Source organism: Sinohyriopsis cumingii, chromosome 15 (genome assembly GCF_028554795.1).
Source record: "Sinohyriopsis cumingii isolate HCF-2022 chromosome 15, ASM2855479v2, whole genome shotgun sequence".
NCBI classification, from domain to species: Eukaryota; Metazoa; Mollusca; class Bivalvia; order Unionida; family Unionidae; genus Sinohyriopsis; species Sinohyriopsis cumingii.
The window spans coordinates 144,506,301-144,521,484 of NC_142975.1; the positions used below are offsets into that span (position 1 = coordinate 144,506,301).

Sequence of the window (15,184 nt, forward strand, 5' to 3'; positions counted from 1 at the left end):
GAAACTGTCAACTATTATGTAGATCATGGCAGCCCTGTCCTTGTGTGTTTTTAGACACTAGTAATGCATTTTATAGGGCTATTCGTTGGACACTCTTTAAAATTTTGCTTGATTTTTAAATACCCGTCTATATAGTTCATATTTTAGTTAACTGGCATGGAAAATATCTATGATATGTGTGTTGAGAAAGTGCAGTATCCATCTCCTTCCATGTAAGCAATGGGGTGATGCAGGGAGGTGTTCTTTGTTATTTAATATATAAATAAACTAGTTCAATCGTAAACTGGGTCAGTGTCATGTGAGGTTACATTTGATACCAAATGTATAATTTCTTAACAATTTTATTTTTGTTCAGGTTTAAAGAAATTATTAAAGATATGTGAACAATACGCATTTGAGAAATACATCATCGATAATATACAAAAATCGGAATGAGTTTTGTTTTTCAGTCAGCTTCTTTAAAATAAAAATCTCCTCCGTCTGTACATCTTCACGGACATGCTCTTGCATGTGTCAACAGTTAAAGATATCTGGGTCATATTTATAAACACAACAGAACAGATGATGGAGATGTGACGAGACATTACAGACATTTTTGTACTCGAGAAAACATGCTTCTACGTAAATTAATAAATCGTTCTTTGAATATCAAAATTAGATTCTCCAAATCTTATTGCTGCATATTCATTTAAATTCTCATATTATATATCGATGGAACATATTACTATTGGAATGTCTTTGATCATTTCATTCTTATCAATGCTGGATACAGTCCATTGCTGTACATTTTTCTGCATATTTGTATCTTTTATGTTTAAAATACCTTCAGTTTATATTTTTGTTTTATTATATATTTTTGTATTGTGTAGTTTCAAATAAAGAATTCTTATCTATTTATTATAGATGATCCGATATAACAAAATTCCGCAGGCATAGATATATGTTACAAGAAAAACACAGGAGCAATCGAGTTCGATTTCCAGTCTCGATGTTCACCTTTTAATTTTTGTTTTGTTATTTTTTGTCCCCGTGATCCCATCCACAACATAATTATATCGCATTCGGTCATATTTAAGGCATTTTGAAACAATCATCGTATAAAACAACTCACGTACGTTCTGTTCGCATTGCATTAACGACTGCTGAACTAGAGGCTGCAGCAAAATATGTAGAAACGAAATAGTTACAAACCTAAGTTCCGTCGTCCATGGTTCTTTTTTCATTAATTGTAAGTTTATACCAATATTTCCCCTTTCGACTCAAGGAATAATCTTATATGCCAACGTTCATGTATGTATGTATGTATGTATGTATGTATGTATGTACGTATGTATGTAATGAATGATATAATGGTGTGTGACCTGCTTATGACATCATTTGGTATACAAGGTACATGTGTTCAGAACGTCCTCAGCTCGTTATGATGCAATGCGATGCGAATAACTTAGAACTCTGTGCGATGGAAAAAGTCGAAGGCGTCTCGATTGACGTATGCAATTAAGGCTACTGTTGATTTCCGAAGTGCTTTTCATATGATTGGCGAATATCCCGAGAGAGTGCCGATTGTGCTTTATCGTGTATGTAGATCATAATTATCCGCTGTATAAAGTCCCTTCTCTTTTTTATTTTGTTCCTTCTCTTTTTTCTCAGTTAATAGTCCCATAATTAAATCAATGTTTAACAATGAAGAGATCGTGCAGCGAATAATGAAAAGTAAAACGTTTCATCTGCATAACTAATCAATCACGTGAATGATAAATGCATAAGGCATACGTGTCTAAAGATACAAAGTGAATACAAATGTAAAGGAGGAGAAAGAAGAAGAAAAAGAAGAACGTGAGAAGGAGAATCTGTATTTCTACGAAAAGTGTCCAATGTCCCTGAAATTAGTCAGTGGAGGAATGTCATATGACGAGCGGAAACTTATCTGCCGATAACGGCAAAGGCTATATCGTGAAAGACAATGAAAAAAACAACAACGATGTTGTGTGCGTAAAACATGGTTGCTGAATAAACTAAAAGTTTCTTGTCATCATCTCTGTTGGAGTTTTAAGCCGAGAAAAGTTGAGATGTATTCTTGTTATTATAATCGTATTATTGGACACATCGGCCCTGTTGTCGGTACAATTTATGTTGATATACTCATCCTATTTTCAATTTACCACATATCAATTATTTATAACAAGTGCAAGTCATTAAAGGTAGGTTTTATGGGGGATTTTCCGCGCTTGAGCAGTTTACTGTCGTCCCACATACTGTTTGACGACTAAGAGACGCGGTCAATCAATCACTATACAAATGAGTTCTCGTCATGTCGTGCAGAGCACTGAAGAAAACCCTTAATATCTGAATATTAAACTTAGTCGCACCTTGCAAAGCAGCAATATACACGTGTAAAACGATTTTTCTCTGGGTAGGTGAATCTTTTGACAGATGATTCCATATTCATGACAAAAAGTTTCAATAATGATGAAAGCCAATAGGTTGCTGAAGTTCAAAGACTGCGATTTCTTGGGATGAAAATGGAGCCTACGTTGAATATTGTTAATTACAACGCTCAAGCTCATAACCAAACTTACTCCCTGGACAAACAGTTCTAGCGACAAACGCATTGTACTTAAGAAAATAAGAAATTATTTGGAAGCACTGTGGAAGTGAGATATTAAGTAATTAAATTTATTTATGGAGTTATGGGCCTTTCATCTTTGAACTGAGAGACCCGTATCAGCTCCTTTATGTCACGTCAGCTAAAGCTACAGCATGCATCATTCGAGAAACTAAAAACAGAATTCTTATGAAGTATACTTTTTTAATACTGTCACTATATCTATTACAGCTAAACATGCATTTCTTGAGCAAACCACCCACCCCTCACGACCCTTTAACTCGAAACGAAACACGATGCAACGTTCTATTCTGAAATTGTCAGACTGATGTTAAATTTATAAGACCGTAGCCGAAGTTCATGATAAGAAATGAGCAAATATGAATCATAATTTTAAGCAGGAAGATCTGTCCTTCGTGATAGTTCTCAATCCGATGCCCTAAGGCTTGCATTTTATGTATATAATTTTCTGTAAATCATGTTACACCAGAGGAAGAATTAATTTGAATTATGACTGTACATCGCATTTCTATTTCTTGGCCGTGGCAAACAACAAATTTATGTTCCTTACTATAAAGGTATGTGTGTGTGCGCGTGTGTGTGTGTGTGTGTGTATTTACAATGACACTCGTAATTGAGACCTAGAGTACTATAGTACTTCGCAATTTTCAAATGTTAACATTTTCAAGAGGTTGGGCGAAATGAAGCAATACTTACAAACAGAAAGTTCTATTTCAACTCCGCAACTTTGATTCAAACTTCACTGACAATAAATATGTAACTAAAAAAGCCCAGTCAGGTTCCTTTACTAAATTATCAACCCTGGTGTACGTATTCATTGTTAAATTGCAAATCTGGATATACGTTATACGCGGTTGGATGATTGATGCAACCTCCACAAATTTCTCATTTGAATGATTGGAAAGTTTCAATGCTGACCGTAGTCCGTTCCAAGATTCCATGATACTATTGTACATTCGTATGTTTGATACTGCCTCAGATCGACTTTCATCGAGACGTTTCCGAAGCAATTAACTATACTGACATCGGAAGGACTGTTTGGTTTTTTGTTAATTCAAAATGTGAACCTGGAATTGAAATAAAGTACCGTATTAATTGTCATCCCATTTTTGATCATGTTCAGCATGAAAGATTACTTACCTCTAATTTTCCTTGTTTAAAGCATTATGTTTTGTAATGACAACAATTTGGAATGAATATTTTCCAATCTAGCATATGACATGTTGTGCACAATAGACGATACGAAATTATGTATGTATGTATGTATGTATGTATGTATGTATGTATGTATGTATGTATGGTCTAGTGGTTAGAGCGTCCGCCTCGGATGAGGGAGGTCGCGGGTTCAAACCCCGGCATAGTCATACCAAAGACTTATAAAAATGATACTAACAGCTGCCTCGCTCGGTGCTCAGCATTAAGAGATTAGTGTTATGACCGGTCGGCTTTTTGTCAGAATAATGTGACTGGGTTGGACATCATGCTACATGTATCATGATGCCCCAGTGCCTGACATCACTATAAACAGCCACACTGCAGACATCGTAGCCATATGACTGAATAAATAGGTTAAAGCTAAGTTAAAAATCCAAATCTCTCTCTCTCTCTCTCTCTCTCTCTCTCTCTCTCTCTCTCTCTCTCTCTCTCTCTCTCTCTATATATATATATATATATATATATATATATATATATATATATATATATATATATATATATATATATATATATATATATATATATATATCCGGTTATCTTATTTTATCAGAAATTTACATCTACTCTCAGTAGGAATGAAAATAATGTAAGTTATTCAGTCTTTATTCAGAAACATCAGTTGAGATATATTTTTATCATCCTATTTTCTATGTGACAATTTTATGGTGATGTTCCGAGTTGCTACAGGCAAGGCAGAGGGTATATCCTAATGCGATATAATCTCCATTATCTGTGTAACATAGGCTAGATTGATGTTTTCATGTCTGTATTTGTGAACCCATACCTCCAGGGAAGTTCACCCAAGATCGGATAGATCTCGTGCCTCACTAATTTCCGTTACTACCTGTGGGCGTGTCCAGGTAGTTTACGGTCTGTGTGACATAGTCCGTCTCGGGTGATGGGTGGGAATATGCATTGTAACAATCTTGGCCAATCAGGGGGCAGAGATGTACCCAAAAGATATCTCCCTAACATATAAGTGTACTAATATCAAAGTTAGGATAAAACCACAAACTGACAGTGTGTAAGGGCAATCATTACAAATTTATAGGTCAATGTTCATGGTATTGATTTAACACATTATTGGACGTGTAGTCAAGATCCGTTTCGCACTAGATTTTGGAAAATTGAACTCTTATTCTTTGGAATATTTCTTCTCTGGCAGAAAAAGTGAAATGGTGTGTTTCTGTTGACAATTACTAAATAGCCATCTGGATTAACCGCCACCTGTAGTAACCAATAAATATGTCTTTCACACCGCAGTTTTCCTTGGGAGGACCTGGAGTATTGACACCCATACCACAGGTTTGTACAAGTTGCTATATTAGTTACTCTTCTATCCCAAAACTTTTCATATGCATTTTTGCACAGCGGGTGTAAATTTATGTAAACCAAAATATATGTTCATTGACATTAATATTCAGCTAGAATTCAGTGCCGACATGTTTCTCTTACCGGCTGCATTTTGCAGATGAAATATTCATATTTCATTGGATGTCATATACCACCATGCTTGAGTATCGAAATACTTATATCATCATTATTGCTTATATGGTATTCAACATATCATTATGGCAGCCATGACAAGGAACACATAATGAACAGTACCTTGAATCGATAATCTTTGGTCACTTTTTTCTACAATCTGAAAGAAAGTACACAAGACGTTATACACTGACACCAGGTTCAGAAACCGTTGACCATAACCGCGAGACAAGCAATTTTATTGCGAGCCAAATTTCAATGCCATTACCTTTATAAACATGTATATTTTAAAAAATCACATCCCTTTTCGCACATTTATTCTCGGGGTTTCTGAAGAAATATATGTTGACGATTGCATTATTAAGGTACAAAGTCGATTGCAAAGAATTCTCTATATTTTACATAACATGTACCTTTCTCGTTTCATTTAATATCTTTGAGATAAATTGAGATAAAAAAAATAATACTAGTAGGAATAAATTATCGCTTTAAATTGAAGAGAGGTTTGATTGAGTAGGTACAATAAGTAAAAAATGCATTGCTAGGAGAGACAATTTAATAAACAAACATTGTTCAGTACTTGAACGATTAAAAGGTTATTTTGTTTCAATGCATAATAAAACGCTTCTTTTGAAAATGTATGCCCCTTGAACATTGACATTTCATTCAATATCAATAGGTGTGCCGTTTAATAAACATGTTTAAAATATGGTTACCTTGCAATTATTTCAGACTTTAGGATGTTAATTCAATTTGCATCTCCTTCTGTTTCATGAATTAATTTAGAGTATAAATCAAAATTGCAGATAGTAAAGAAAGACTTTTCTGTTTAAAGCTACAACTTTTCTAAATTGGATATCTAAACAGGATATAAACATATCATGATATTTTATATGCAATTTATTCTTTCAGACGTTAATACCAGCGAAACAGCCGTTTGGTACCATTGGACTGCAAAGATGCTGTGAAAATGGTCGATCGATCGTGACCGATCCTTCCACAGGTCAAAGTGTCTGCTCGTGCCAAATGAAGACTGGTTCACAAACTTGCATGCAAAGGGTTCCAGGTTTAACAGAGAGTCTGTATAGCTCTGCAGCTAGTCACATGTATTCCTCGACTGGTTTCCTTGGAGCGGAGCCTTCTGCGTTCTATCGCATGGTAAGTTTGAGTTAGAAATCTCCTGCAAGGCAATTGAGCCAGCATCATCTTTAATAAATTAAATATGTAACTTCATATCACACCCATGCTTTACCTATCGTCTTTAATGTTATAATCAAAAGTGTAAGACTTTATTCAGCAATACCCATAAAATCGGATTCAATTATTATTTAGTAACATTCCTGAGGTGCGCACAAGAACAAATTTTGCATATAGTGTATTGTTTATTCTCCCATGCTAGGGTTACACATATGGTTATGAAAAAGAAAAGAAAGAAAGATAAGTCTTCACAAAGTTTTACTCACATCCACAGATATGATGTCTATATTTATATTTAGAAGCTAACACTTGACACAACGTTATGACATTATTAAAAAGCCAACAGCTGGCAATTTCCTCACCTCTACGCCTTTCCCCTGGAAGTGCGCAAACAACTACTGTAACATGGTTGTACTGTATTACTTCTTCAAAGTTTCATACCAGACAATTAGCTAATTAGATTCATCAGAACATGTTAATTTTTGTAATTGTCCTAATAGTTAATTTTATCAAACAAATATGCATTCATAAACATAAATCAGGCTTAACCCCACCCAAAATAATTTTTGTAACACTTGCAAAATGTTTTTTCTTCTTCTTCACAATGCTCTACATTTATAAAGAAATAATGAATAAATGATTTTAAATTCATGTCCATCCAAGCATTAATCCTCATTTAGCTTAATACTCTGATTGCCGTAAATATATTTCAACCAAATATTTTAAAGATAGAACTGTAACGCATTTTCAGTTTTTATTATACGTGAAATGTCATTAAAAGACCAATTAATAAAGCTGAATGCAGATATGGCACCGTGTTTTCCCACCGACTGTGTGCAATTTATGATTATATAGATTAGTATAAATCTCCTAATGTAAAAAAATCATTTCGACTCCTTGAAGAAAAATGTTTATTTATTTTATTTTAGTTTTGAGATGGTAAATGCAACCGCAGATATGTCTACAACGCACAAGTGACCTGAGTGGGAATTGTAACAAATAGCTACTGTTTTTTTTCTATACAAACCACGGTGACATCAACGACAAGAACAATAACACCACCACCACTACCAATAATAATAATAATAATAATAATAATAATAATAATAATAATAATAATGATAATAATGATAATAATAATAATAATAATAACAACGTGTTAGTAGTCGTAGTGAAATCTGAAAGTCAGGATCAATATTCTTTATTATATGCTTTACTTCCATTTTCTTTTTATCTTTTCGGTTCTAAGGTTTGAAATAAATGAATATCAAAACAGTGTTCAGGTTGACAGTAAGAAAACGCCATAACGTAAAAGTTCGTTGGTTACAGAAAAGATTTTATCCTGAACTGAAAGGTCACTAAATTAACGAGTCCGTGACAAGCGGGAAGTGTGACAATGTGGTGACAGCTTTATCACTTTATGATCACCGAAAGGCCAGTTATAAGTTCAACCGGCCACGCGTCAATAACGGAAAGCTATTAATGTAGAGTCAGACTGTTTTAGACTCTGTAATTAGCCATTACACATTTTGCCAATACATCTTCAAGCAAGTAATTGACAATGCTTAAGATTCTTCAATTGTGTCTGGTTAAATTAAAAAGTCAAACAATAACAACAACAAGTGTAATGCCATATTTGATATATTTTCACTGTCCTGTGGTTATGCATAGAGGCAAAACTATTCACTTGAAAATTTGAAATGTCGTAGTAATCCGTTTATTAGATTATCCAATGTAATATTTCTTATTTTATTCGAATCATGATTTAATATTCATAAATGACACATCTTTTTAGTAAGGTTTGATTATACCGTACATTTATGTCTGAAAATTAAGCTAAAGTAAATTGTCTGTGAGAATTAAAATGATTATTGATCTTATTTTCAGAAAATATGAAAATACTCATCTTTCTCGGATTAATAAACTTCGTATATAATTTTATATTTTATTAAAAGCAAGACGTAGATTTATATTAAATATAAACCTGAAATTTTAAAGAGAAACTAAATTTCTTTTTCTTACCCCCCCCCCAACCGCATTATTTCATTCACGTAAACCAGCGAACGTCTTCGCTTGCTTTTGATATTGACTTAGTGCAGTTATTGAGATATCAGCTGTTTAAAAAGAATTACAAAATCAGTAACTAATGGTCTTAACTGTTTCATTTATTTAAAACCTATATCCTGGAGATGAGACGAGGGTCGTAGTTCTAAATTTAGTCAACCCTCACAGTTGCAGGTCCCTCGCGACTCACTCTTTGTTCCCCTTCTCTCTTTGCGTATCTGGAGTCAGTATGGTGTTGCAGCAAGGGAATCATTATATTGTTATTGTTTTATAGTTATGTCTAAGATTTATTTACCTGAGCATTTTACTTAAGAGCACTTTGCCCGAGCATTCGACCTGAGTACTTCTTTAAATGACTGAGAGGGTACTCAGCTTCTTCTAATATGCTGTCCAATCGGTAACAATTTAATTATATTTCTAGCAAGATTTAATTTGCTTTAATAATTATCAAATTTATACCGTAGTATCTGACAATTTTTTTCTTTCCTGCAGACAAACCCTCAGACAGACTGTTTGAAGAATTCATCGGTTGGTTCCCCTTTCTACTTTGACAATTTACTTGCTGCTAATCCGTACGGCTCTTTGTAAGTACACCACTCACTCCAACATTTATGACGCCATATTGTAACAACGTCACTCATGTTTATATTTACTAATCATGTTATAAAAAAAGTTGTCATTCTTTTTTTTTTTTACTTCTTTCTTTATTCGTACATTGTCTTTTATAATTCCTCCCTCTACATCTTTTCTTTTTTCAGTAGCAACATCTTTAAATTTGTATCGATAAAATATAATTTATGGAGCATTAGTATTTTATTGATATGACTGGATGAATCATGATAAACAAAAGTACTTTGAGAAAGGTAACTCTATCCCGAGTCTATGGCTTCGTTGCCAATTAACATCACTCGGTAAAAGTGTATTTTTAATGCAAATATCGGTGCAGAAAAGATGAAAATGAGAGCGATAATGCTACCAAGTCAAAATCATAAGTAATGTTCTCTATCAGTTTTATTGAACAACTAGAAATGGACAAATGAAATTCAACCTTTGATCTCTTTTTAAAAGCTATCCCGGTCTAGACTTGAACAATGCAGCTCGCCGCAAGAACGCCACCCGAGAAACAACAAGCGCCCTGAAAGCTTGGCTATTTGAGCACCGGAAAAATCCATATCCGACAAAGGGAGAGAAGATCATGCTGGCTATAATCACGCGTATGACACTAACGCAGGTGTCAACGTGGTTCGCCAACGCTAGAAGACGTCTGAAAAAAGAAAAAAAAATTGATTGGGATTCAAAAGACGGCGAGGAAGATAATGAATGTGATACAACATCAGAAAAGGACGATAATCGCAGTAAGTCTTTATATTAAAACCGAGTAAGTCGTGAATATAAATCATATTTATAGAAATATGAAGAATTAGAATATGACCAAGTACGTTATAGTCTGAATCACAAACACAGTTATATATATATATAAAGAGAGAGAGAGAAGGGGGGGGGGGGAGAGAGAGGTATATAAAAATACAGCCAGACTGATAGCAGCACTTTTACATATGTTCAAGGAAAATTAATTAAAAAAATTCTGTCACATCCTACCATGGTATACGCAAAACGTGTGAAAATGCCCAACGTAGTCATTGCTTCAGTGCGAATGCTGTCCACTTCAGTAACTGAATTTTTAATTTTTTATCCTACTTATAACCTTTTTTACAGCTCATGAAAACGAAGAGAATTCATCCAGTCAGTGGTATTCGTCAGATGAAGATGAAATTCTTAAAGTGTCAGATATTTCCGATGCTGAGGAACAGTCAAACTCAATGTGCAACCAACAGTCGAGTGACAGCCTTCGAAACGGTTTTGCCTGTCCTGATGAACGACACCGAACATTTACAATTAGCAAAATGGAAACATCAGTGCAAAAGACAGATCAGGAAAATTCAAGTTCAATAAACACCGTCTCTAACTGTAATAATGCTACCACAAGGAATAGATCGAAAAGGACAAGTACGCTTACTCAGGAAAGTCCACTAAATAGTGTTTCACCTGGAACTGTAAACAATAGACCAAAAATTTGGTCAATATCAGAAATTATCGGTTCAACAGAATGCCCATCTTCTACACCAACAATGGAAGCTTCTGATATGACGTCTCAGAAAGCTTCTAAAGGAACTTTCAATACCTCCTCACCAAACAATAAAACGGCATTAACTTCCTCCATGTCCGTTAAAAATATTGAAAAAAATGAAAATACCAAAGACGACATAAGTATGACATAGAGAGTTAGCCATGTCTACAATGTAACACACCACATTTTGATAAATGTCATCTTTAAACCGTAGTGTGAACTAATAATGCCTCTATTTATTTATTGATTACTTTTTTATATAAATTTTCAAAGCATCACGGAGATGCAAGATCTGAAAGCTTTAAGGATGATTGCGATTATTTTTAAATATTTTACAAGAGTTTGTTAATGCGAGTACAGAAGGTTTAATATGTATTTTTAATGACGAAATTTGAATAAAATAATTTCATGAAATTCTGAGTAATTTTACCGTGTAACAAATTTTGTTCCAACTTATTCTCATTGAAAAATAATGTATGTGCCATTTGTATTTAAGTCTCCATTTTTATGCATTTATTAGATTTTTGTGATTATTTGTTTGATTATGGGAAGTCGGTGTTGTGGAAATATTCCTCAGCCCAGGTAATACACCTTTTGGTATGTGGGAAATTTTACAGAGTGCAATGTAGATGAAATTTCGTGATGGCAGGTTTTAGTTTCTTACGAGGTCAGGTCAGAGCCGCATAAGTGGTCATGGTAGCCATAGTTCCTATTAAATTCTAATTGTGTTGATTTGATTGTGTATCTCCATGTGAACTATTTGTGTTAGGGACTGATATGTTATAAACTTGGAATAACTGAGAAGGGATTGTTCGATTTTTGCTATGATAGTAAATTTGGTAGAGTGATACATGTGAAAACAGGTTTATAATCGTGATTTGACTGACCTAGGGATAGAGTAGGAAAATAGTTTCCTGGTTTTGGTGTATGAGTTGTATATTATCATCGGGTGAAGTTGTGGCGCTACGTTACGGAAAGGTAATAAGGAGAAGCCATGCAGTTGTGAGGTTGGAATACAACTGTGAATTTGTGATATCTTCTGATCTTCTGTCATTCATTGATGAAAGAATTTTTTTATAGTCTTGGCGCGTTGTTAGAATTTCAAGTAGACAATGGTTTTTGTCAATAGGTCCTTGGAAATAAGGGGAAAACAAGTGACTTCTAGCAGAATTCACGGGAGGATTGTATTGGCTCGGTGAAGAGACCCCTTTGGCATGTTACTATTACTATTATTATTATTATTATTATTATTATTATCGAGAGAGAAGGGGGTCACAAGACTACGTTACTAGTTATATTGGTTACTAAATGTATAAACCATTACACCATTACATTTTCTGAATTGAAAATTATCTATCTAAATAACAGCCAAAAAGTTATTTTATCAAGCTTAATCACACGCAGTGAGAAATAGTATCTCACCACTATCTACGTATACTTGTAAATCTATTATTTTTATAAATGAAACCGTCTCAGTGAATAAACCTGAAAGGAAAAAAATGCTCCCTACAACTTACAATCAAACTTCTCTAACAAGGTATCAGTACAGTAATCAAGGCAATGACCTGGTATTGCAACATATTGTAGTAGTACTTAAAACATTTTTAACCGTTGAACCTGCATTCATTCCGTAGATAGCAACATTAAATCCTAAACAGAAGAAGAAAAAAAATGTTTAATGAGTTCAGTTTGCGTAGGATGACAAAGCAAATACATGTGATTTCGGGCGGTACCGGAGCGGTCACTATGTTCCAATATTCCAGTCATTTCATTCAAGTGCAACTACTTGTCGAAAATGTAATATGGCTTAAACTGGCTTTCTTAATAGGTTGTGTAATCTACAGTGATAATAATGCCATCACATTAACTAAAGGAAACTTTTTTAAAGCAGAAAACGTATTCATGCCCAAAAATAGTAATGAATATGAAAGTGAAATATTGCATCAAATATACAAAAGTATCTAATATGTAAATTGTACCAAGACTGCTAATAACGATAACCTCATATAAAACTATGTGTAAATAGAGATAAGTGACCTAAACCATATAACAAAAATGTATTACTAATTCTACCTCAATATACTCTTAAAGTGAGTCTACCTGGACAGACCAGAAAACAAACATACTGCAAATAACATTGTTGCCATATATATATATATATATATATATATATATATATATATATATATATATATATATATATATATATATATATATATATATATATATATATATATATATATATATATATATATATATATATATATATATATATATATATATATATATATATGTGTGTGTGTGTGTGTGTGTGTGTGTGTGTGTGTGTGTAATATATGGGGGGAGAGTTATAAATATACACCAGACAGAACGGAAAGTGAGATCCCTGGATTCTACAGGAGAATGCTTGATAATAATAGGCAGAATTAATATTAAATATAAATAATACTATCTTACAGGTTAGCAAATATCGTAAGTTTACTAAAGGACTTTAGAACATTCACAACATTTGAACACGAACTTCAGTCAAGGCTATATTGATATTTAAAAACGAGATGCATCCGGTGTACACGTTTAACGAATTCAACTATTTCATTAGATCGTCCACTGCATTACATACAAAAACTAGAAATGATTGGATGTTTCATCCTAAAAATAGAAATGATTGAATGTTTCATTCTAAAACTAGAAATGATTGGATGTTTCATCATAGAACTAGAAATGATTGGATGTTTCATCCTAAAAATAGAAATGATTGGATATTTAATCATAGAACTAGAAATGATTGGATGTTTCATCATAGAACTAGAAATGATTGGATGTTTCATCCTAAAAATAGAAATGATTGGATGTTTCATCCTAAAAATAGAATTGAATGGACGTTTAATCCTAAAACTAGAAATGATTGGATGTTTCATCCAAAAAATAGAATTGAATGGACGTTTCATTCAAAAATGAACATTTTGGGTTGAGGTTCTCCATGCAAAATACATTTTTTTACATTCTTAGGTCAACATGTCAATCGTAAACAGAGATCTCAAAGTATGTAAAACATACGGATGTAATTCACAATAAATTTAAATATCAATTTTACTTTCGATTATTGAATGTATTGAAAATAGCCAGAAACATTCCAAATTTGACAGTATGAGTTTTGGATGACTAAGAGAGATTTTGCATGCACCGAAGAAAAAGAAAGATTAAATTTGCTGTAGGTAACTAGGTGTGTTTTGCTCCAAACCAAAGGAGATATGATGGGTTACAAGTGCACGCAGTCACGTGGTATGTGCGAGACCCACCAATGCGTTTTTGTCATTTTCCTATTTTGAATCTGAGTTAAAGAATATGTTGGTCTAACATCTCTGACGAAGAATTGAAGTCCCTTACATCCTCTATACGTCACTAGATGGGGCAATATTTTGAATCTTCTGATTGACGGAAGATCGATATAACGACTGGCTTAGCGCCTTTTTGAGTTTCAGTCCGTACATCTGTCCATTCTCTGCGTTAAATTGCAATATTATTTTTTGTAATTTACTTTTTTGTCGGATTTGAAATATAGCTTCAGTATCCATGGAACTTTATTTAGCACAAAAAAGCCCTTATATTTGAATTAGTGAAAGAATACTGACCTCTCATGTGAAGTTTCAAAAGATTACAAATTATTCCGGTCCCCAAAACCTACTGAGTATATTTACCAGATTAACTGCTTCTAACTCTTTCTCTGGACTAAATAATAATACAGCTCCGTATTATCTTGTACAAAAGTGTGCTGCATTAGGTGATTTATTTTTTATTAGACCTACATTTTCAACGAGCACCCTTTCATCGAGTATCCATTACAATGGAATGTTATCATGATAGAGTGTTGACGGGGGAAAAAACTTCCTTTATATACCAATACAGTATATTTTTACAATCTTTATGAAGTTGACTTCAAATTGTGATCAATGACCAATTAGCCTTGGTCATTAGAACTTTGCGAAGATTCGCTGTTGAGTCCTTCATGTTCGTTAGTAACGTTGCATGGGCATGGTAGAATCACATGTTACCCTTTTAAGAACATACTTGTTTTGTATAATTTTCTCTATTTTCTAACGTGGTCCACGTAAGGCAATCATAGTGGCAGGCATACAATTTAGCTTTATGATCAGACCTGGACATTTACTGACTGATCACCGAATAACGTCGGTTATGACCATATAATAAAACTCGGAGCATTATTTTGATACTGAGTTTCACTGTCAGCCAATCAAAAGCGGCATTACAGAAGTAAAGTCTTTTGTGATTGGCTGATATAAACTCAAGCTCAAATTAAAGGAAAGTTTCTTTTTAGATCAAGTTCAGTTCAGTACTGCAGCCTTTACTCTCCCCGAACTCTGCCTTTGTCATGATCGGTGTATAGCATAACAATTCCCTTGCTCGGTAACGGAGTTATTGTCTTGAAATAGAAGTTATTTAAAAAAAAA

At 33.6% G+C, this 15,184-nt stretch overlaps 1 protein-coding gene across 1 annotated transcript; it reads left to right on the top strand.

Moving 5' to 3' along the window:
* Window positions 1-4,572: 4,572 nt before the first annotated feature.
* On the top strand, window positions 4,573-11,129 carry LOC149782980 (uncharacterized). Its single transcript, XM_089934544.1, has 5 exons — window positions 4,573-5,146; window positions 6,239-6,484; window positions 9,080-9,171; window positions 9,656-9,942; window positions 10,304-11,129. Exons 1-5 carry the CDS (start codon window positions 5,087-5,089, stop codon window positions 10,864-10,866), a joined length of 1,248 nt encoding a protein of 415 aa, XP_089790670.1. The 5' UTR covers window positions 4,573-5,086; the 3' UTR covers window positions 10,867-11,129.
* The last annotated feature ends 4,055 nt before the right edge of the window (window positions 11,130-15,184 follow it).

What these genes read in the sequence shown, in the direction of transcription:
- LOC149782980 (XM_089934544.1), top strand. Translation starts at nt 5,087, where the DNA reads ATGTCTTTCACACCGCAGTTTTCCTTGGGAGGACCTGGAGTATTGACA. An exon ending in CTTCTGCGTTCTATCGCATG is followed by an intron (nt 6,485 to 9,079) that starts GTAAGTTTGAGT and finishes TCTTTCCTGCAG; the next exon opens with ACAAACCCTCAGACAGACTG. An exon ending in GCTAATCCGTACGGCTCTTT is followed by an intron (nt 9,172 to 9,655) that starts GTAAGTACACCA and finishes TCTTTTTAAAAG; the next exon opens with CTATCCCGGTCTAGACTTGA.